The following is a 24349-nucleotide window of genomic DNA, read 5'->3' as shown; positions in this document are numbered from 1 at the left end:
TTTTCTCTGGATTGACCCATAACCTCATGGATTCTGATTTTCCCTATATTTGGAGATTACCTATTATCTTGTGGTCTTTTTGATACTTTTAAGATTTTATTCAGCTTTTATAGTTGTTTTCAGTGGGGGCTTTGATTTAGCCCATGATTATAGGGAGTAAGAACAAGTGTAGTTAACCTACTTGAAGTGAGAGAAGAAAGAGAATGGAAAGAACTATTGAATGTCAAATAAATGCTTCTTCCCAAAAAAAATCAGAGTTCCCGAGAGCTGCTTCTATAGTTGGAGGGTGGGGCTGTAGATTTGAGAAGGGAGGACCTCGGGGATTGGAGTCATTGTGTTTGTTTGTTTCAACTCCAGGTTCCACTTTTTGACAAACTTGTTAATTCTCTTTTATGAAGAATTAGGAAGTTATTTTTCTCAAAACACAATTTCTCAATATTTAGTGGTTAATTTTCATTTTATTGAGGCTTTAAAGGTTAACATTCTGTTTTACAGCTAATTCCCCTGCTGTTTAACCTTAGTATTAGTTGTAAAATCCATTATGTTTTTTTCTAGTTTTCTGATCATGCCATCTTATTCCTGAATTATTTTTCGGTTATCTCTATATTGTTTAGATTTCTACATTAGAGCCCTTTATTTTTTTTAATGTTAATTTATTTATTTTGAGAGAGAAAAAGAGAGAGACAGAATCCTAAGCAGGCTCCACGCTCAGTGTGGAGCCCGAACGTGGGTCTCAGTCCCACAACTCTGGGATCATGACCTGAGCTGAAATCTAAGAGTCGGACACTTAACCACCTGAGCCACCCAGGTGCCCCAGAGCCCTTTATTTTTAAAACTCGTTCATGGGTGACTTTTACAAAATACGCAGGTTTTTTTTTTTTTTCAGTTTCATTGTAGAATGTTTGTCTCTATTTTAGACTCAAGATTATGTGTCTATTTTAGGTGTATAGCTAAAATTTTATATATGTAGAAATATATATATGTTTTATTCCTCAAAAAGTTCTAGGCAATTGATGAATGTTTATTTTTAAGCTGGCTAAATACTTATGTGGAAGAATTGATTTACATATTGAACCACACTTTTCTCTCCATGCTTCTTTATTTCCTTTGATGTTGAAATCTAATTTTTTTGAAATCTAATTTTTAATAAGTACATTTTCTCTTAATGATACACTGATTTAATTTAGTCAGTATGGTTTATTTCCTGTGAAAAGTGGCCATTTTAGTTGTTTTTTTTTTGTGTGTGTGTGTTTTTTGTTTTTTAGTTTTGTGTGTTTGTAGTGGATTGAATTGTTATTTTGTATGTGTGTATTATTGAGGCCTATTAACTTTTTTAATGTACTACTTGAACAAATTTTTATTCAATAAAATTATTCAATTATTTTTCACATGTCTTAATATTTTCTTTAGAAGGATATAGTTACATGCAGAAAACATGACTTTTTTTTTTTAGAAATACATTTTTGTATTGGTGGATTGTCAGTCTCTTCAGTGATCCTTGCCATGGATAGTCATCAAAAAATTAAAATGATATGACATCAGTTCTCTTTATGTACCTCCCTCCCTTCTTGCTGGCTGCCTCAAAAAGGAAAGGGTCACACGTTTCATCTAAAGGCAGCTTGGAATTTATTTTCTTATTCATAGTGGTTTTAAGAAAAGTCATTATTATTCAAAATAAGAAATCAGAGGAAAAAAACTTGGAGGTTTTTGGGGAATCTTTGAGTGAATAGCTAAAGAAGTTTTAGATGTATCAATTACTTACATATATAAACATTTTGTCCTACTGTTTCTTAAAAAAAAAACATTTTCAGGTAAGTTAACCCTTTACCTCTGAATCACATTCATATTATAAGGTTGTTTGATGAACACTTTCTCACAGATGGAGGGGAAAAAACAATTTTCCAACTTTTCAAAATGGATTGAAAAGAGAAATAGAGATTGACAACGTTAGGTTGTATTAGTTGAGAGTGGGTTCTGGAACCTGGCTGTTCAGTTAAAACCCTCCTCAGTCTCCCGTTAGGAGCTCTGAAACCTTAGGCATACTTTGACAAACTTCAGTTTCTCCATTTGTAAATTAGATACAACAATAAGCAAAGTGCCTGGCACAAGTTAATGCTTAGTAAACATTAGTGACTTTTCATTCTTCTTTATTTTATTTTTTTATTTTTAGGTTTATTATTTACCATTATTATCATTTTTTATTTGTAATATGAGCCAGTAATTGTGTGGGCTAGGATTTTGAAAAGAGATGAGCAGTAGACTTAAAGGTGAGGGTCTTAGGCTACAGAGACGATTTTAAATAAACGTCTGTTGCAAACGTGTTTTTAAAAGAAGGATCTAAGATGGCCCACAGGCACATGAAAAGATGCTTAACATCGCTCCTCATCAGGGAAATACAAATCAAAACCACACTCAGATATCACCTCACGCCAGTCAGAGTGGCCAAAATGAACAAATCAGGAGACTATAGATGCTGGATAGGATGTGGAGAAATGGGAACCCTCTTGCACTGTTGGTGGGAATGCAAACTGGTGCAGCCACTCTGGAAAACAGTGTGGAGGTTCCTCAAAAAATTAAAAATAGACCTACCCTATGACCCAGCAATAGCACTGCTAGGAATTTACCCAAGGGATACAGGGGCACTTGTACCCCAATGTTTATAGTAGCACTCTCAACAATAGCCAAATCGTGGAAAGAGCCTAAATGTCCATCAGCTGATGAATAGATAAAGAAATTGTGGTTTATATACACAATGGAGTACTACGTGGCAATGAGAAAGAATGAAATATGGCCCTTTGTAGCCACGTGGATGGAACTGGAGAGTGTGATGCTAAGTGAAATAAGCCATACAGAGAAAGACAGATACCATATGTTTTCACTCTTATGTGGATCTGGAGAAACTTAACAGAAAACCATGGGGGAGGGGAAGGAAAAAAAAAAAGAGGTTAGAGTGGGAGAGAGAGCCAAAGTATAAGAGACTCTTAAAAACTGAGAACAGGGGCGCCTGGGTGGCGCAGTCGGTTAAGCATCCGACTTCAGTCAGGTCACGATCTCGTGGTCCGTGAGTTCGAGCCCCGCGTCGGGCTCTGGGCTGATGGCTCAGAGCCTGGAGCCTGTTTCCGATTCTGTGTCTCCCTCTCTCTCTGCCCCTCCCCCGTTCATGCTCTGTCTCTCTCTGTCCCAAAAAATAAATAAACGTTGAAAAAAAAAATTAAAAAAAAAAAAACTGAGAACAAACTGAGGGTTGATGGGGGGTGGGAGGGAGGGGAGGGTAGGTGATGGGCATTGGAGAGGGCATCTTTTGGGATGAGCACTGGGTGTTACATGGAAACTGATTTGACAATAAATTTCATAAAATAAAATAAAAGAATGATCTAAGAAAGTGAATTGTTTTGGTAAGTATATTGCATTTTAACCTAAAATGTAAAAGAAATGTATCATTAATGTGAAGCCAAGCAGAAGATATTATTAGCAGCTTTAGTTAGGTGTGTGTTCAATTCAGAAAGATTGACCAAGCAGTGCCATTGGTCCGATTCTTCTCTATTTGATTTTGTAAAAGATTGGTAGGAACTAGGTTAGCAGGCATCGTCCTTGAGTGCTTTAGAATAAGAACATTTCTCAATCTGTCTGCATTCTATTTCATTACATTTAATAGCTATAAGTGACCAGAAGCTAAAAAGATGCCTGGGTTCCAGGGCAACGTTCAGGATTGTTTAACTGTATTGGTCTTAGTTAGGTGACATCTTTGACATCTTTTGTTTATCAGTTTGCCAATTTTCAAAATACTTTTCCTTTCTAATGGACAATTCCGTGTGTATTCTCGTGTTTAAGTCTTCTAAGGATTTATAAGTAATTTGGCTCTCAGCTTGTAAAATAAGGTTTTAAGCAACAGTAACTTCATATTTTATCTTTTAAACCTGTGTAATACAAAAACACTACATATTTAGAAGTAAATGTAAAATCTAATGTGTGGATGAGTGAGTGTTGTTCTTAAAAGATCATCTGTTTCGAGTTGTATAACCAGAACAACAACAACAAAAAAACCTCACCTGTTGTCTTTTGGGTCACTTTTTATCTTATTAAGAAAAAAAAAAAAAACATGTGAGCATTAGCATCAGTGCTCCAGTATTTTAACTTAAAGTGTAAAACAAGCCAGCAGTTGTTTTTCTTGATCCTTCTGTTGACATGTTCTTGGGGAAAGTGTCTAATTATTTGAGTAGTTTACCACAAGCTTATTAATTGGGAAAATTGAAGATAATAATACTGGCTACTTAGGAAACAATTGGCTGTCCTGCTGGTTTAGAGCCTCAGGCCCCTCTGTCTGGAGATAGCTTCTTACGTAAGGAACTCTTTCTGCATCCATGCCTTGCTTTACTAAGAAATTGGCCATGTCCATCTGCCATCTTCCACCAGTTCAGTTTTTCAGACTACATTTCTTCTTCTCAGTTTTCTTCCTCTCAGAAAACTCTAAAATGGAGCAAAGAAGATGCTTTTTGATCCTATGTATTTTTTTCGATTGTTTGATATTACTGGGAAACGGAAGAGAATTATGCTCTTTTCAGCCTACACTCTTACTCCTCCTCCACTCCCAAAGTGGAGGGCGGGGGGTATAGTACAAAAAGTTGACTATATCGGGCGCCTGCGTGGCTCAGTCGGTTGAGTGTCCGACTTTGGCTCAGGTCATGATCTCACAGTTTGTGAGTTTGAGCCCCGCGTTGGGCTCTGTGCTGACAGCTCAGAGCCTGGAGCCTGCTTCAGATTCTGTGTCTCCCTCTCTCTGCCCCTCCCCCACTCGCACTCTGTCTCTCAAAAGTGAATAAATATTTTTAAAAAATTTGTTTTTAAAGTTGACTGTGTCTCAGAAATATGTAAAGTTGTTTCTTTGTTTACTTAAAAACTTTTTTTTAACATTTATTTATTTTTGAGAGAGAGCATGAGTGGGGGAGGGGCAGAGAGAGGGGAGACACAGATCCAAAGCAGGCTCCAGGCTCTGAGCTCTCAGCACAGAGCCCGATGCGGGGCTCAAACCCACAAACGGTGAGATCATGACCTGAGCTGAAGTCAGACACTCAACCGACTGAGCTACCCAGGTGTCTCTCTTTGTTTACTTTATATGAATGCTGTCTCCCCCCTACTCCCCTCCGTTGTGTAAAGATATTCTACTTTTTCTTAGATGTTCCCTTAGAAGAATTTTTAGCAATCAGTTTGATGGTTATTCCCAGGGAGCTAGTTATTCTTCTGGATTATTTAATAATTATTCTGTACCTGAATAAGGAAAATCTCCTTGGCTCACAGAGGTTTCTTTCCTGGTTAGACATACTCTTTGACCTGTCAGTCACCCCTTTTCCTTAATGTGGTTGTGGTTCAACATGTCTCAGAAATGGATTCTCTATCCTAGTTTTTTCTTACAGCAAACTCACCAGACTGGCTGGATTCCCTTTTGGTTAACCTCGACATCTTCCAGTATTTGAAGCCAAGTCTTAGCCTACCCAAATGAGTGGAGGTACTCACCATCTTACATTATCTTGCCCATTTTCAAGTCTCTCACTGAGTTCTCTGTGTCAGGTCCGAAAGTGGTTTCGTGTAAGTGGTTAGGAGCTTGGCACTTGGAGGTTTCTTTCGAGCTGTGTACCTGCAGCAAGTTGCTTAACTCTGAGTCTTGTTTCCTCATCTGTAAAATGGGGATTGGACCCACATCCATCTGTTAGGATTAACAGACATCCCAAAATATCAATGATTTAAACACACTTTTCTTCTTTGTAAAGGAATTCTGAGATAAGAAGTCCAGGTCTAGTATGATGGTTCCATGGTCATTATCAACCATCTGCTATCATTAGTTCGTGGCTTCCATCCTCCGCATGATCCAGAATGACTTCTGCACTTATAGCCACCACGTCTGTATCCCAGGAAGCAAAATGGGGTCAATAGGGCAAGCCTAAAGGTTCACCTGACTTTGTAACCCTTTAGAAGACATTATCCAAAAGGTTTTTTTTGCTTACATTGCTTACGAGTTTTGCTTACATTCCATCGGTCAGAACTTTATAGCTTGTACACACCCAGCAGCAGCCACAGAACACTGGAAAATACAGCCTTTGTCTGGGTACAGTTGTCATCCTGAATCAGGACTTGATTACTAACAGAAAGAAAGAGTGGGTATTGGGGACATAAGTAGCAATCTTTGCATTATGTTTTAAAGGAGACAATGCACATAAAGTACTTAGAACTGTACCTTATACTTGGAATTTTATTTATTTGTGTGTTTATTCTTTACTTCGAATTTTAAATCCTCAACTGCTCTTCTACTGTCTTGAACCCCCAAAGACCAGTGTTTGATACATGCTCATTATTTAAAAGTTAAAAGGGATTAAAAGTAATTCTACTTTAAAATACTTTATTACATCCTTTAGTTAAATGGAAAGTCTCAGGGTGAGATTGGGAATGAGTTTACTTAATGCATAGCCTATGGTGTCGCTAAATCTGTCAGTGTTAACTGCCAAAATTATTTTTTTTAATTTTTTTAAATGTTTATTTATTATTGAGAGAGAGAGACAGCGTGATCAGGGGAGGGGCAGAGAGAGAGAGGGAGACACAGAATCTGAAGCAGGCTCCAGGCTCCGAGGTGTCAGCGCAGAACCCAACGCGGGGCTTGAACTCACAAACCATGAGCCAAAGTCAGACACTTAACCGACTGAGCCACCCACGCGCCCCTTAACTGCCAAAATTAAAAAAAAAAAAAAATTTTTTTAATGTTTATTTTTGTGAGAGAGAAAGAGAAAGCGTGAGAAGGTGAGGGACAGAGAGAGAGGGAGACACAGAATCCAAAGCAGGCCCCAGGCTCTGAGATGTCAGCACAGAGCCTGATGTGGGGCTTTAACTCATGGACTGCAAGATCATGACCTGAATTGAAGTTGGACGCTTAACCAACTGAGCTACCCAGGTGCCCCTTAACTGCCAAATTTTTATATCAAGCTTTGTTAGTTTTCTACAAACTCATTATCTTGTGAGTTTTACAACATAAAAAATTTTTGTTCTAAAATAGTAAGAGACACAGTACCCCATTTTCTTGCCTCTTGTAAGTATGATCTGTCTTATATCCAAATAATTTAAATTTGATAAGGTAGAAAGAAGAGGGGAGGGAAGTATAGCTGGCAATCAAAATGGCATTTTAATAAAGCCTGCTTCCAGTTTTCAAGGTAGCTGTATATTTACATACTGAATCCCAATGTGTTCTTTTTGGGCTGCGTTGTAACAAGTAAAGGTGTATGTATCATAAGTGCAAGTGCCTGTGGTTGTATAATTTGATTTTGTTGTTTTATAGATTAATCACCTATGACTTTTAGATTTTTTGTTTTGTGTTTCTCTCCAGTAATCACCCAACGTTTACTAATAATTTATTCCTGCACATAGCTATATATAATAGTCTTTCCTTTTTCTTTCTACGTGGGTTTCTTTAAAAATATATATGGATAGAAAAAATATGCAACAGTCAAAACAGATATGAGATCATGGGTATCTGCATTCAGACTTATTTGTAATGTTTTTTAAAAATGAATAACAATTCAGCAAATGATCTATCTAAAGTAAATGCTAAATAGTCTCATTTTTTGGTAAAACCTCATTAAGTCACAGAAGGTTATTAAATTTAAATAACCACTGAGATTAAAGTTAATATCGTTCAGTAATTCTTAAGAACCTTAAAAATTAGTTAATATCTGTTATAACAAGACAAAATCAGTGGAGTGGAATTAAGAAGAAATCAGGGGGCGCCTGGGTGGCGCAGTCAGGTTGGGCGTCCGACTTCAGCCAGGTCACGATCTCGCGGTCCGTGAGTTCGAGCCCCGCGTCAGGCTCTGGGCTGATGGCTCGGAGCCTGGAGCCTGTTTCCGATTCTGTGTCTCCCTCTCTCTCTGCCCCTCCCCTGTTCATGCTCTGTCTCTCTCTGTCCCAAAAATAAATAAACGTTGAAAAAAAAAAAAAAGGAGAAATCAGACTTGTTCAATTTTACACTAATGATGTAGAATATATGTCTAAACATCCTTGAAGATAGTAAGCAGAATTACTTTTTGAAAAGTTGAGCCTGTCTTCAAAACGGAATTTTCCACAGTTAATGAGATCTTTAAAAAAAAAAAAAAGAAAAGAAAAGAAACCAAACTACTAAATGTTGCTTTTATTTATTTATTTTTTAATTTTTTTTTTCAACGTTTATTTATTTTTGGGACAGAGAGAGACAGAGCATGAACGGGGGAGGGGCAGAGAGAGAGGGAGACACAGAATCGGAAACAGGCTCCAGGCTCCGAGCCATCAGCCCAGAGCCCGACGCGGGGCTCGAACTCACGGACCGTGAGATCGTGACCTGGCTGAAGTCGGACGCTTAACCGACTGCGCCACCCAGGCAACCCTAAATGTTGCTTTTAAATGTACCTAAATACTCTGGAATCTTGGGTTTGGAAAAACTCGTTGTGCTATTAGGTTGACTGTTATATTTTATGCTAGGGAACAGTTTTTTTAAAGACCTACAATTATTTCACTCTTTCATATCCAATTCAGTATTTTTTCTAAAATAATTAGTGATTAAAATTAAACTAGAGTTTCCACATTTTATATACAAAATCCTTAACATTGCACATTTTTTTTGCATTGTTGGAAAATTTTAATTAAATGGAGGTCATTTATAGTAGCTTATGTGGTGCATATCAGTGATTTTTGTTTGATAGAAACTTTTACTCTTGTGCATTTTTTAGATATATATGGATGAGTGATTTATTATATAGTTGTCTGTATTTATTATTTTAAATGTTTATTTTGAGACACACACACACACACAGTAGTGCAGGGGAGGGGCAGAGAGAGAGGGGGAGGGGCAGAGAGAGAGGGAGAGAGAATCCTAAGCAGGCTCTGTGCTGTCCGTGCAGAGCCCTATGCAAGGCTCAAACTCACAAACCATGAGATCATGACCTGAGCTGAAACTAACTGAGCCACCAGGCACCCCCTATTGTATATTTTGTTCAAGAAGTAGAAACATAGTCACCTTTTCATAAATTATTTTAGGTAAATTTAAAATTTCATCTTAGATATTTCCCTCTGCCTGGCACACCTCCCTTTATCACCACTCCCTTGGTGCTTGTTCACTGAAGCAAATTAATTTTAATACTAGCTTAAGCAAAATATGATTAAGAAGATCAGTCTGCTACAGAAGTAGCCATATATATTTCAAAGCTAAATACAAATAATTTCTAAGTTGCATGCTCTCTGGGATAGTCCATACTACACTTCTGCTTTGTTAGCAAGAATAATTATGATTCAGATGCTCTGATTTTAACCTTGACTGACATCATTGTAGTTTAAGACATTTAACCAGAATTTATTAGATGCAGGTATCTCTGGGATTGTGTTATCACATATATTACTGCTGACTGGTTTTATACTGCTGATGAAACAGCTGCAATGATTATTTGGTTCTCGTAGATTTTGTACATGAAGGTAGAATATAAAAGTCCCAAGAAACTCGTATGTATTTTTAAACTAATACCAATGAAAACTATGTTTGCCGGTAGCAATTTAAAGTATATTCTTGTATCTTATAGCATTCATCAAAGTATTAGGCATTGCATTTGTTAAAAGTTCTGCATTCTGTTTATGTCTAGGTTGAAAGCCTAATAATTGTAAACGTACATTTTTGTGCATGTTATTCATGGTTGTGTCATGAAGGTATCTTTACACTGGATAAGATAATAACCAGTGCTTATTGAAAGTCTACGGTGGGTGAGGCCCTTTACATGTAATTTAATTTAAGCCTTATAAAGGGTCTATCAGCTAATCATTATCTCCATTTTGCTCAGAGAATATTGAAGTTCAAAGAAGTGAAGAATCTTGCTTACGTTATGTAGGCAAGTTAGTGGAGGTTAATTGGATTTGAATCCAAGTCTGACTTCAGAGCTCATGTGCGCTATATTTTTTCTTCATAATATGTCAGTTCTGTGGACTGTACAGGTCATAAAAAGTTAATCTCCTTTTCCACAAACCTGATATGTGAAGATCCAGATTTGTCAATAGACAAATTTAGGCTATCCTTTATTGTTGTGAGATGATTGATCTCAAGTTCTTTAAATGACCCAACGTGACATTAAAAATTTTATTTGCTTTCCCATTAGTTCAGTTTTTCACTCATTTTACAAGAAGCTGCATTGTGAGATTTTTTTATCAAGTGAGGCAAACCTGTATTTTGGTATTCTATGTTGAGCCCATACTTCAGGAATGCCTGTTTTATGCCAGGTTTTAAGTGTTAGAGATGTAAGTGGCCGGCAAAAGCACACACAGTTCCTGGGCTCTGAAGTTAATGTACCTGGCCGGTTTTGAATCCGGCCTTTGATTCAGGTTTTGAATCCTGTTTTACCTCTTAATAACTATATGATTGTGAAAGAATGATAGTACCTTCCTCAATGTCATTGTGAGGATTAATTAAGATAATGCATGTTCATAGTGCAGTATCAGGCATGTAATAAAACAGTAAGGGTTATCTTTTATTATCTTTAAAATAGAATTGAACTGTAATTAATTTTCTTTAAAAAATAACAAGTTTCATTAGTATCATTACCCTCAGTCTGAGTTGGTAGTCATCTTTCATCATTTGAAAAGTCTCATTAAGTGTTTCATTTGCTCTGCACACAGCCATATACATTTTAGAAGTATAGTACACTATAAGCTGTGTTTTTATTTTTCACATTTTAAGGACAGTGCTAGAAGCATTGTGTGGGTTAATTCCAAATATGGGACTATCTATGTTTGGCTTGCAGCAAGTATAGTAACCTATTTTTTTTTTATTACCTGTCTTCTGAAAAAGAAGATAAAGCGTCACTTTGTGACTTACTCTGTGGAGCAGTGAGAAAAACAAGAATTTTTTTGTGAAAAATTTGAGGAAGAAATTCTTCATTGACTGCAAACAAAAATATGATATCACCCTGACTTATGATTGGCATTTTGTATGATTTCTTGAGTTTTTTTTAATGGGAGGCATTTCTAAATATTTTAAGAAATGGTGAAATTGAAAATGATATTACAACACATTATTTATGCACTTGATGTATAAACCCAAGTGCAACTGGCTGAATTTAAAAAGCTACACTTCTAAAAAGTTACACAAGAATAATCAATCTGGTCAAATATCCTTCCAGATTATTAAATCGTTTTACAATATTATGGTTTATCAAAAGTTTGAGGATGAGTTAAATGCATCCAGATACAATTATTTTAGAGACATTTATCAAAATGATTAATAGATTTCTTTAAGTACTGGTTTCCATCAGTAATGATTTGTTGTAACAGTTAAATTCTCTTTTTGTGAATTCATGCAAAAACTTATAATACTTCTAAGGAGATTTGTTCAGTGATATCTCCTGTAATAAGATATGTCAAGGCTATATTCATTATCTGTAATGAAATCTTGTTAGAGAAAATCTTGCTTTGACATTAAATCACTATCATTTTTTTCATTACCAAAGTCCAAATGCCAAGGAAAAGTCAACTCATAAGCTGGAGACGCATGTAAACAGTTCAATTATAGTAACAGCTAAAATAGATTTTACTGTATTTTTCTGTTTTCATAGTTCCTTTAACTCTTAATTAAGCCATGTTAAAGTATGTAAGAGATAATTTGATGTTTTATTAGAAGCATCTTTTTTCTTGTTATATATAAAAAGATTGTGTGGTTGATATGGAGTTTTGAGGTGTTTTTTTTTTATGTGCATTTTTTAAAGGACTTTTTTGTATGATAGATTTTAAAGTATCTCCCTTAGTATGTACAGCCAACTTTTGCATTACCTTTGATTTTATAACTGGAAATCAGAGTTCTAAGAATGAATTAGCTTTGCTGCTAATTCCAAGTTTTTATGTTTAAGCAAACTTTTGGCATTTATGTTAATTTATGTAACCTCAGTCAAGGTTTTCAGAAACTTTTGTTGAATTTTATTAAAATCAAGATTTAGTTACCTGTTTTAATGGTTAAACTTGTTTAATAATGGTTAAATTTTAAAGGAGCAAATTTAAGATCTAATTTGTTCTTAGAAGCCAAAGGAAATGAGAGGCATATTAATGATTTAGCTGTTCTTTGGGAGGAAAAATGCACTCTAACTTAGCACTTAGAGCTAAGTTTCTGCATTATCTCATTGAGACAGCCATATATGAAACTTAATTTAAAAAAATAACTTCAGCATGAGGTTAAAGAAATTAACACAATTCAGTGAATCTGAGATTTAGCATCAAAATAGGTACTGAAATGAATAAAGTTCTTTCATAAGAATAATGTCTAGTGATGCTTATTTAATATTTTTGAGCTTGAAGAATGAATAGACAGGGTGGTTCTGAAAATGAACTCCTGTATTATTTTGATACCACATATTCTGTTGAGGCTAAGTTATGCAGGTTGTGTTGGAACCCAGCCTGCAAAGAAATGAATTTGCTGATTTTTGTCACTTGGAAGACCAGCCAGGGTTACTGTAGCCTGCCAGTTGACTACATCAATAGGTAATATTGTGTGAAATCATCAAGTGGTACACTTTGTTTTGAAAGTGACACATATAACTTTTTATTATAATTATTAATACAAAGAAGCTAATAGTGCTTTTATTTATTTTTTATTGTCATCAAGCAGTTTTCTAGGAATGTTCAGCAATATGTCAATTCAGCTATAATTCTAGTATAAAATACAGGAACTATGAATAAGCTTTTAGTGCCTGCCGTTAAAATTAAGTCAGTAGCTTTAATACCTTCTTACAGTTACATTTGGTTTCACTGTAGCTCTGTTTTAGTACATCTGCACATCTCTTTTTCTCTCAATGTTTAATTTTACCAGTTCAGTTTCTTTGTAGATTGCTAGAAAGGATTTTAAATCTTACAGCCCCTTAGAATATTGTATTACCATTTACTTAAATGAATGATAGATAATGTACATGCTTGTTCATTGTGCAAGTACCAAAGACATTCTGACTGAAAGACAGTTTACAGAGAAATAAACAAATAGCAAAAGCATTCAGTCTTTATTTATAATATATAGAACATCACTGTTTTCATTTTAAGTATAAGAGTCTGATCAGCAGGAACACCCTTGAGAAGGACATCTTTAGCAATAGAATTTACATACCGTTAGCTCACAGTAATTGATTAGCAGCAGGGCTCTGAGTACAGAGCTGACTGGGCACACGTTATTTGGGATGCCTTTGATGCCGTGGTTTTCCGAAGCTTGCTGGCTGCATGCTTGTTGCCTTTGTTCGTGACACAGGTAATTACTTGATAAAATGAAGTGCATCGCTGTGAACAATTGACCCTTTGGAACAATCCAGGCTGGTCAGCAGTCTAAAGCCACACTTTAAAGCCATCATTATAGCTTCAAACTTAAGAGTTTCCAGGGTACAGACAAAGGTGTTGTCTTCCTTTAGTACAAGTCGAGTGCCATTTTCAGATTTTATGAAGTATTTAAATTGAATGATGTTTGATGATACTGAAAACTCCTCTGGAAATCCATCCAGCCTGCTTTTGGACACCAGAACAATGCGAGATTTTATTTTTGATATGAAATCAGGAGCATTACAGAAAATTCTCAGTCCTTGGGAGCGATCATGGTTATCTGTTATTTCCAAGAAAGTAGTCTCTCTGGGTGTTAGCTGTTCTTTTTCCCACCTGGCTTTCACTTCCTCCGCCAGTCCCTTGAGCTGAAAGAATTCTGCTTCTTGTGCAAGAAGTTGATTTTCTCGAAAGCCTTCGGGCAGTAGAAGTTCTCCATTTCGTAGGAAGTTCAGGACATGCCTGAAGAGGAGTCCATCCCTGTCTATGAAATAATGCCCATCAGCATCAAACGGGCAGAGGATTTTTCCATTTACTATACCTTCAAGGAAAGTGTCTGGGTACTTGGTCAGTGTTTGTTTTTGAGTAATGTATAAATATCCACCAACGTTGAGGGTCATCAGTGTGGATTTGCAGTTCTGTCCTTGGTCAGCGTCTTCCAAGCTGTTGTGTTTCCCTTCATACTCCTTTTCTTTTTCTCTTCTGTTTATTTTACGCTCCATTTTTGAAAATGCTATTTCAGCCTGTTCTTCTTGGCTCTGAGATTTTTAAAAAAGAAACACTACCACACAAGCACGCCTTTATTCAGCCCCAGCCTGGTGATGGAATGGAAATGCTGGCAGCGCCGCCTGCTCTGTCAGCTCGGTTTTGCAGTAGGTGGCGCATCAGCTATGCGTGCGGGAGATTTCTGGAGTAAGAAGACAGGGAAAAAAAAGATAATTTGCATTTAACTGTATCAGGGAAGGAATTTGTTGTTTAAGATTTTCATGTGTGTTCTTTGAAGTAATAAAAGTTCCTCAAGTTACTCAGTAAATTGAATTTCCTCTTAGCAGTTAAGCAGTTACAAATATTTAATTCTCCAGCTAAGTTGAGTATGTTTCCGTTTCTAAATGTCTTTTAAGTTATTGCTCACACAGGCAAGCTTAATATTGAATAATATTTTTAGTTTTTGAAAAATGCATATTGAATCTGTGTCATTTTTTAAAGCAAATCATAAACAGGAAACCAAAAGAGAAGGGAAGGAGGTGTATAGAATCTTTTCTCCTGTAAAACACACGTTTCACAGTGGTGAAGTCATTTTTAAAGACCCAAATGAGAACATTTAAACCTGTTGTTTATGATGTGGCACTTGAATTTAGTTTGATTTGCATGTGATTGTGATTTAGAGATCTTTAGCACAAGAAATTTTCTTAATGCTCTTAATGCTTAACGAAAGGTTCTATTATTTTATTTTATTTGGGTTTATTTGTTTGTTTTACCCTAAGGTAAAGCGTCAAACGTACAGGCTTTCAGTAGTCATTTACATGTCTTTTTGGTTAAGATATCCTATGAAAAATTCATAAGCTTGTTCTATCCCAAACCCGCTCCATGTGGAACAAAGACTTGGGCTGCTGTAGAAAATACTATAACTGTGTGTGTGTGTGCGCGCATGTTCACATACCCACGTGCACATGTTTCGGAAGATAAAAGATTCAGAATACCTGCTATAAAATGGTGCCATGGTAAATTTCACTGTTTTTTTAATTGTCCCCCCCCCCCCCCCCCAGTGTACACAAAAGGCAAAAGGGCCAAAGACAACTTTTTATTTTATTTTTTGGTAACTTGGGAACTGGAACAGTGTTGAGTCTGGTGTCCCCTCCACCCCCGCCCCTTTTTTCTTCTTCCCCTCTAACTTGCCTTCCAAGGCATTTTAGAGATCTGAGCTTTCATTTCTAGAGTTTAAAGGCCCAGGGGCAAGAAATGTGAACATTGTCCCCAGTACACTATTACTTGACTGGTCTATCTGCTAAATTATTCTGAGGAGCACATTATTCTCAGAGTTAAATTAGATTTAGATTTAATATTGAATTGATTTATATTTCTATTACATTAAAGGCATTTTTTAATTATTCAACTGTATGTTGGCGGAAACATTGGAGCAGAGTCTTCTAAAAATGCTTACCTTGTATTTTCTCTAAGCAATGTTAGATTTTCTTCAGATATAAAAAATTATATCTTTAATTATAGCAGATAACATGTATTAATACTTAGATTATCAAAAGTCCATTGAAATTAAACTAGAAATCTAATGCATAACATTTTTAGAGCTGAGTTTTTGCTTAGAGACCATAAAATTCAACCTCCTCATTTTACCAAAAATAAAATTACATTCTGGGGAATTTTTTTAAATGTTTGTTTATTTTTGAGAGAAAGAAAGCGAGAACGAGTGGGGGAGGGGCAGATAGAGAGGGAGACACTTTAAAGAGGCTGTAGGCTGTGAGCTGTCAGCACAGTGCCCGACGCAGGGCTCGAACCCACGAACCACGAGATCATGACCTGAGCCAAAGTTGGACGCTTAACCGACTGAGCCACCCACGCGCCCCTAGGGAGCTTTTAACAGTGTTTTACCTAGAACTTTACAGCTTGTTAATAAGCCAACACTTGAACTAAAGCTTCCTCTTAGTCCTGTATCATTTAAGAAGAGTTTACTCTTATATTCTAACAATTTCATGTCTGTGTTGATTTTGTTGTTTTAGAATCAAGTCTTGTCTATGGATCTGACTTTTTAAGAAATATAGAGGTGCCTGGGTGGCTGAGTCAGTTAAGCATCTGGTCATGATCTTTCGGTCGATGGGCTTGAGCCCCTCATTGGGCTCTGTGCTGAGAGCTTAGAACCCAGAGCCTGCTTCACCTTCTGTGTCTCCCTTTCTGTCTGTCCCTCCCCCACTTGTGCTTGCTCACTGGCTCTCGCTCGCTCGCTCTCTCTCAAATAAACATTAAAAAAATTAAAAAAATATATTTAATAGATTTTTTAGCACAACTTTGGAAATGTATTCATGGGATTCATATGTTTGTAGTCACTGTATGCTAGTAGCACCATGTAATAAGCAGAATCCGCAAAGACGTGATAATTTCGTTGCTGGGTCTGGTCCTCTTTAAATGAACTTTATGGGACATCAGAAGCAGCAGAACAGAACTATAGTGTAGTGATGGAACCTGGGTTTTATGATTAAATGGAGTGACATAGGAGATGATCACGTAATCCTAGGCCTTCTTCCCTACAGCCTGTTTGGCCCATTTGTAGATGCCTTCATGGGGAAATGAAGCGCGTGCTGCTAGAAGGTGGGCTTCCTCAGGATGGGAAGGTGAGGCGGGGCTGCCTCTTCAGCCAGCGCACCGGGGCCCCGTTACACTTGCCAACTCACTTCTGTTTCTGCTGCCTGGGTTTTAAGACTATTTGTGTTCTTTGTTTCTGCTGGCTTGCCTTGACAGACTCTGAACCCACCCCAATATGTGCCTCTGACCCTCGGTCGCTTTTTTTTCACTCTTCACTTCACACCGGCGTTCTTGGCTTCTGCACACCTGCCATGCATGATTTGCTTGCCACCCGTGGCCTGGCAACAATAGTGTGATGGAAGCTTTGTCTTAGTGCCTGACTAGAAGTTGATATGAATCCATAGCACTTTTCTTTTGTGTCCTGCTGCCCCCAACTTGCAGTCTTGAAAAAGAAAAATGGCTCCCGGTAGGCCTCACTTTATCCCCATTACACCACATTATCCCCTTTAAAGTAACATGATTGCGTTTTACAGACGTTGCAGGGGGTTGTAGATCATTGCTGCCTGTTGTGGCACACCTGCCCCTTACGAGACAGCCAGGTTGTTTTCTTCTTTCTGTTCTATTCTAAGTTTGTATTTGCCTGCTTGGGTGGGTGGAGGGTGGGGAAAGCTTGTCCTGGATAGTGTCAGTCAGGTCCACACAACCCTAAAAGTATAAAAGTGGTGCTTCGTATGCCAAGAAAAATATGGTGTGATTCTATTTCTCCACCTCACTGCAGATATAAACTGCAGTTCAACAATTTCAGCAAAAAGCTTAACCCACATGTCAAAGATTAGCTTACTTAGATCCACTTGATCACTAGATTTGAGGATTTCATCTCCTTTGCAGACAGAATGATTTTTTTAAGGTAGGGGCCCTGTTTACTACTCATTACCCTAGACCTTTATTAGAGTTAGATCACCTCTGTCTTAGACATCTGTACTCACACATATAAAAGAGCCCTTTAGCCAACTTTTAGGATTTAATTTTTTTTTTAACGTTTATTTATTTTTGAGACAGAGAGAGACAGAGCACGAATGAGGGAGGGTCAGAGAGAGGGACACACAGAATCTGAAACAGGCTCCAGGCTCTGCGCTATTCAACACAGAGCCCGACGCGGGGCTTGAACTCAAGAACCGCGAGATCGTGACCTGAGCCGAAGTCGGCCGCTTAACCTACTGAGCCACCCAGGCGCCCCAACTTTTAGGATTTAGACAGTGCCATGTTAGGTTCTTGGTATAGGTATATCCATTACTTAGGCCCAGTGCCTAATCAAATTCTAGCAAAACCTCCCACTAATATGATGATGCTAATCTTCCAATATCTGCATTAGGCAGAACTTCTTCCAGGCCAGTGGGAGGAGTTCCCATCTTATCTACTAGTTCCTGAGGGAAAATGAGGTCATTGTCCTCGCCACGATTGACACGGGATGTCATCATAATATATGCTCGCTCTATTTATGTGCCATGGAAGGAAGTAGAACCTCACCAAGAAGGTATCTCTTTTGGTTGGAAGATACAAGATTTGATAATTCCCCCAAACTGACCATATCACTCTGTGAAATTCAAACACTCCTTTTCAAGGAAAAAGGTAGGTTTTAGGAGCTGCCTTTAAAATAAGAAAGAACACTGCTTCTGTCTCCACCTATACCAGATCTTTTTGATTGTTTTTACCTCCATGTTTCTGCCTGTCTTTACAAAAACAGAACAAAACAAAATAAAACAAAGATGAGTTCCCATTACCTTAGAAAGAAGGTAAAAGCAACTGTCGATTTTTACTTGAATCTGGCACTCGGTCTTAGCTCCGGACTTGCCACATTTTTTCAAGCTTCTTGATCTGTTTTCCTCACTTGAATTTGATGCCCACCTACCTGACTCCATAATGATAGCTTTATCTGTTCATTTTCTCAAATCTGGCTAACCCTTGGCCATCTTACTTTTATGTCTTCTGATGTCTCTACTTTGAACCGTGTCTTTTGCAAGCTAAGTTTTCTCTCTCTCTTTTTTAAGTTTAATTATTTATTTTTGAGAGAGAGAAAGAGAGAGAGAGCGTGCATGTGAACAGGGGTGGGGCAGAGAGAAAGGGAGTAAGAGAATCCCAAGCAGGCTCTGCACTGTCAGCATGGAGCACAACGTGGGGCTCGAATTCACAAACTGTGAGATTATGACCTGGGCCGTAATCAATCGGATATTTAACTGACTGAGCCACCCAGGTGCCCCAAGTTTCTCTTTTTTAATGTGTGGTTTATCTCTTCTTTGTAGCCTCCTGTTAATAGCATTTAATGTGAGAAACATTCGTTTTGATATTCAGCTATGACTAATTTACTCTAGCCTCTGTGTTAAAAAATAAAAATAGGGGTGCTGTGTGGCTCAGTCAGTTAAGCATCTGACTCTTGATTTCAGCTCAGGTCGTGATCTCAGGGTGGTGATATTGAGCCCTGCATGGGGCTCCATCCTAAGCGTGGAACCTGCTTGGGATTCTTTCCCTCTTTCTCTGCCCCTCCCCAGCTCTCTTGGGTGTATGCTTGCTCTCTCAAAAAAAATAAAAATAGATTACACAGTGTAATGTATTAATATAAGAATCAAGTATTTTTCCATGTTAATCTAATTATGTTTGAATGTCAAACCTTTAGTTTTGACGTATAAAATTCATCTGCATTAAGTGTTGTCTGGTACTGGGATTGTACTAACACAAATACTGCCCCAGCTACCTTATGCTGCTGATTGGCCACAGTATCTAACCAACTATGTAGAATGCTTGAATCCTAGGACTCACTGGATGTATCTTCTGGTAGGAAGGTGATGTGGATGGGTGCTTCCAGTCAGGTGAATGTGTTTGAGAATGTTTTGCAGTGTTGAACTGAGTCTTCAGAGAAGCCCAGGAATCTTTGCTATATTGGCAAACTTAAGGCTTATTTGAGGAGTGTAGAAAAGAATAAAGCACTGTGTATTAAAAGGAGCACAAATAAAAATGACAGATTAAATGAGAACTTCAAGCAAAATTCCATTCCGCATTCTTTGCTTTTCATTAATTATACAGTTGACTGTGAAAACAATTTACAAATCATATTAATTCATATTTTAAATATACTTTGGGAGATGAGTGCTTCAGGGAAAGCAGTGTTTTATAATTCTGTGAGAAGTCATTTATGTTTTTTAAAATGAATTTTCTCTTTTTTGAATTGTAGCCTATGCATTATTATTCACTGGAAAATTCTATTGTAACCAGATGAGCAAAGCACTTTCATGAGCCATCAAATGAACATTGAAATTATGTTATTATATAGAACTCATTTTTATAGTGCTATTTGGCAAAATGGAATTTTGCCTTCTCTTTGGGAAGAAGATATTTTTAAAATGTTAATAACCATTATGTACAATCTCAAAATGAGGGACATGGCTTTGAAAACTTGTAAAGGTAATATTATTATGAAATCAGTGATGAAAAAAAATCTTTGCTCTTAAGTACTGTCCCCCACCACTGGTCCTTCTGTCATCCTCTTTTCTTTAGATCCTCTTGTGTCCTTCCTTAGTGGTGACATGGTGTGGAGGAAAGAGAAGGGAGCCTGAACAGCAGGACAGGATATATGATGGTTCATAGGAGCAAATGCTGTTTCTTAGTATATTGATTGTAAATTAGGGACGGAGGACTCTTTCATGTTGCACATTTTTCACATTAAACAGTTCTGAAATCAGGGTATGTCTTAAAATCATGGTAGTGTTTTGTCTTAATGGCTTATAAGATGATGTATGTTATAGTTGATGCTTTCTCAGATTTGATGAAATATTTGAGCAGTTCTGTGAGCTGCTACCTTCATACCACCAGAAAATAAAATTAACAGAGATACAAGGAGAGGAAGAAAGGGAGCCTGGGGTGAGGAGCCATATTATGCAGCAGTTTTAAGCTCTGGCTACTGCATATTAGAATGATCTATTGAAGTTATAAAGATACCACCATCTCTTGCCCCCATAAGCCACTTCGAGTAGAATCTCTGGCTTTGGGCCCAGTAGTTTTTGTTGTTGTTGTCTTAATTAAAAAAATTTTTTTTTGTTTATTTTTGCGTGTCATCCTTGCGCAGGGGCCATGCTAATCTTCTCTGTATCGTTCCAATTTTAGTATATGTGCTGCCGAAGCGAGCACTTTTTTGTTTATTTTTGACAGAGAGGGAGAGACAGAGCATGAGTGGGGAGGGGCAGAGAGAGAGGGAGATACAGAAACCCAAGCAGGCTCCAGGCTCTGAGCTGTCAGCACAGAGCCCAACGCAGGGCTTGAACTCACAGACTGCGAGATCATGACCTGAGCCAAAGTTGGAGGCTTAACTGACTGAGCCACCTGGGCGCCCCTGGGCCCAGTAGTTTTTAAAAAGCTCCCCAGGTGATTATTCTAATGATCAAGCAGAATTGAAAAACCACCTATGAAGGTAATTCGTGAGTTCAGGAAAGGGAACTTATCTCAGAGGAGTTCTTAATGATGCGGACATAACTTCTACCCTGTAGTTGTGGAGATAACTTTGTTAAATTATCTTGAAAATCATAAAGAACTAGTGTATGGCATCCACCGCTGTTACCAATTAAACATGGTGAAGAGAACAGGAGGTACTGAAGATGAAGTTAATGAAATACTTGAATCCTATTGACTTGATTTGAAAATAGGTGCCATTGGATTCTCTATAAGTATTTCATTAATATTGTATCCCTCAACCCTGTTGCAGTCTTTTCTATGTGCAATGGTCTGTATTTTTCTTCCTTGGTATCACTCATCATATCAAGCACAGTGTTTGGCACTATTTAATAATACTATAGCATTGTAGCGAAAGTCTGTTCTCTAGGAGACTTAATCTTTCCTGGAAGGATTTGTTTTTTGTTTTAATTTATTTAATTACCTTTGCTATTGTTTTTTTAATGTTTATTTATTTATTTATTTATTTATTAGTGTTTATTTTTGAGAGAGAGAGAGAGAGAGAGAGAGAGAGAGAGAATGCCAGCAGGGGAGGGGCCGAGAGAGAGGGAGACACAGAATCTGAAGCAGGCTCCAGGCTCTGAGCTGTCAGCACGGAGCCCGATGCAGGGCTTGAACTCACAAACCATGAGATCATGACCTGAGCCAAAGTCGGACGCTTCACCAGCTGAGCGACCCAGGTGCCCTGCTTTTCCTATTGTTTTTAAGTCATTTCTAATTTCAAGTGCAGCAGCCAAAGCTGGATTGCACCCTTTGATGAAGGTCTAACTAAAACAAACGATTATTATATTATTAGGATTTTCCTGCCTTATTTCATTTATTGTTAAACATAGCATTACTTTATGTTTTTTATAAAGCTGTGTTTTATTTCTGGGTTTTATCCAGCCTCTTATTCTTGAAAGCAGCTTTGAGGTTAGAAATTATGTCTGTTTACAAGTCAAAACATCATGCCCACATCTGTATTCAAGAGGCTTTTATATTGGCTAATTACATATATGATGTAACAAGCATAAAAGAGACTGTAGTCTGAAGTATAGGAGGAATAATAACTTGTGGACTTCATTTGTAAACATTAAAACATACAAATATTTGTTTTTAAAAAGCTCATTCACTAAGTTACTTCTTTGATCTAAAGTCTGTTATGGCTCTCGACTGATAGAACAATCCAGATTCCTTTGTGCCTTTAGGCCTCCATCTTTGATTTTGTACTTTAGCTAGCTACTTTTCTTTATACTCCTGGGCAACCATTCTTGTCATTCACAGATGCTATTTGATCATCATTACAGTGTCCTTTTTTTTTCTTTAAAGTTTATTTATTTTGAGAGATAGAGAGTGTGGGAGAGGGGCAGAGAGTCGGGGGGGGAGAGAGAGAGAGAGAAAATCCCAAGCTGACGTGGGGCTCAAACTCACCAACTGTGAGATCATGACCTGAGCCAAAATCTAGAGGCAGATGCTTAACCAACTGAGCCACCCAGGTGCCCCTCAGTTTCCCTTTTATAGGAATGTATATACAGCCTTCTTTCTTACAGTCCATAGGTGAACAGTTGAAGAGCAGTGCTATGCATCAGGAGGTTGAGATGTTTTCTAAATCTTTGGTCTAGTCCTCAAATCTTGTTTCAGTATTTGTTTAAAATTGGGAATTTCCAGTGCATTAGGTGTATTTGTAATTTGAATATTATATGAAAACATATTACATAAATAGATAACTTTGGGGAATATTTATATTACTGCTCCTTTGTTACTTTTGAGGTAAATAATCAAATGCTAACTCTGTAGGTTTACTGAAATCTGAACATGATCTTTCATTCCTAAAATTTTTGAAGGTTAGAGATCAGAACATCCGTTGCCAAATTTGAATAGAATAAGGATCACTTTCTTAATAATATAGAGATTGCAAGTTTGCCTAACTGGTTTGTTAAGATACCAAGTAGTTTATATTGATTTGCCTTACCCTGTGAACCACAGGCAAAAAACTTCCATGAAAAGATTTTAAATGAGAAGAATGGAAATTAATAGGAATATTAAAAATGGTTTACCTTTTAAATTCACCAGCTCTGTGAAAATATTTTTTCTTCAGTCCTCTTCTGATGGTAGACACAGATGTGATATAAATAAGAATCAGGAAAATAGCTTCAGAAGTCATAGGAACAGTCCAAAATCTTGGTTCTGGCTCACTTACCTGTGTTTTAACTGGAATTGGAAGTGCTCTTAAAGGCCTCCACACTGAAGTGGATCTGGAGTGGCCTTGTGGAAATGAATGCCTATAACTTCCTGATGCCTAGCATCTTCCTAATATACCTGGTATCATTAATTACATGCCAATGCTAATAAGCACCCTTCCTGCTTATTACTGTAACTTGTTTAAACTAGGTATGCCCTTAACTTGTAAAAAGTGCCTGTCGGTTTTCTTGAGTTCTTTAACATAGAGTCTATCTCAGTTGAGATAAAGAGCCGGAAGGTCTTGGTCAGAGCTGAAATTTCTCAACATTTTGTTGTTGTTTCAAGAAAGTTTCTAATTTCTCCTCAAAGAAAATTTGATTATATCTAGGTCTTAATAGAAAGTTAACAGTGCAGGGGCACCTGGGTGGCTCACTCGGTTATGCGTCTGACTTTGGCTCAGGTCATGATGTCACGATTTGTTTTGTGGGTTTGAACACTGTGTCAGGCTCTGTGCTGACAGCTCCGAGCCTGGGGCTTGCTTCAGATTGTGTCTCCCTCTCTCTCTGACCCTTCCCGTGCTCGAGCTCTCTCTTTCACTCTCTCTCTAAAAAGAAAAAGGGAGGAAGGAAGGAAGGAAGGAAGGAAGGAAGGAAGGAAGGAAGGAAGGAAGGAAAAGAAAAGAAAAAAGAAAGAAAGAAAGAAAGAAAGAAAGAAAGAAAGAGAAGCAGCCCACACAAAAGAAACACTAATGAAATAATAAAACATCCCCAGTTGGAAGTGAAGGCCAGTTGTTGTTTTTTTTTTCTCTTTGTTTATTAAGTGAAAGAGAATTGGAACTAGATCTCAGAGATCCTCGTCACTTCATTATGTACATGCTGAGGCCCAGAGATGTGAAGTAGTCTTGCCAAAGTGACATCACTATTTACTGACAGAATCAGAACTGGAACTCTTCAGTTCTTCTTTATGGCATATGTTTTATATATTTACCCTTTAAATTTTTCTTAATTTTTTCTTATTTATTCATTTATTTTAATTCTTATTTTTGAGAGAGAGAGAGAGACAGAGTGCGAGCAGGGGAGGAGCAGGGAGAGATGGAGACACA

At 37.4% G+C, this 24349-nt stretch overlaps 2 protein-coding genes and 1 non-coding gene across 3 annotated transcripts in view; 1 reads left to right on the top strand and 2 right to left on the bottom strand.

The window, feature by feature from the left end:
• Positions 1–24349, top strand: part of GTF2F2 (general transcription factor IIF subunit 2) — a 155282-nt gene that overhangs the window by 54697 nt on the left and 76236 nt on the right. The gene's annotated exons all lie outside the window — the stretch shown is intronic.
• Positions 13278–14057, bottom strand: KCTD4 (potassium channel tetramerization domain containing 4). The gene has a single exon (XM_047079961.1). The coding sequence runs from the start codon at positions 14055–14057 to the stop codon at positions 13278–13280; it is 780 nt and encodes a 259-aa protein (XP_046935917.1).
• On the bottom strand, positions 20663–20769 carry LOC124522975 (U6 spliceosomal RNA). The gene has a single exon (XR_006964885.1). It is a non-coding gene; the product is annotated as a U6 spliceosomal RNA (small nuclear RNA).

The sequence above is a fragment of the Lynx rufus genome, unplaced genomic scaffold (genome assembly GCF_022079265.1).
Source record: "Lynx rufus isolate CCGP_SWC_20201006 ecotype Redwood Valley unplaced genomic scaffold, mLynRuf1.p SCAF_1, whole genome shotgun sequence".
Lineage (NCBI taxonomy): Eukaryota > Metazoa > Chordata > Mammalia > Carnivora > Felidae > Lynx > Lynx rufus.
This window is presented reverse-complemented; position numbering and strand designations above follow the sequence as displayed.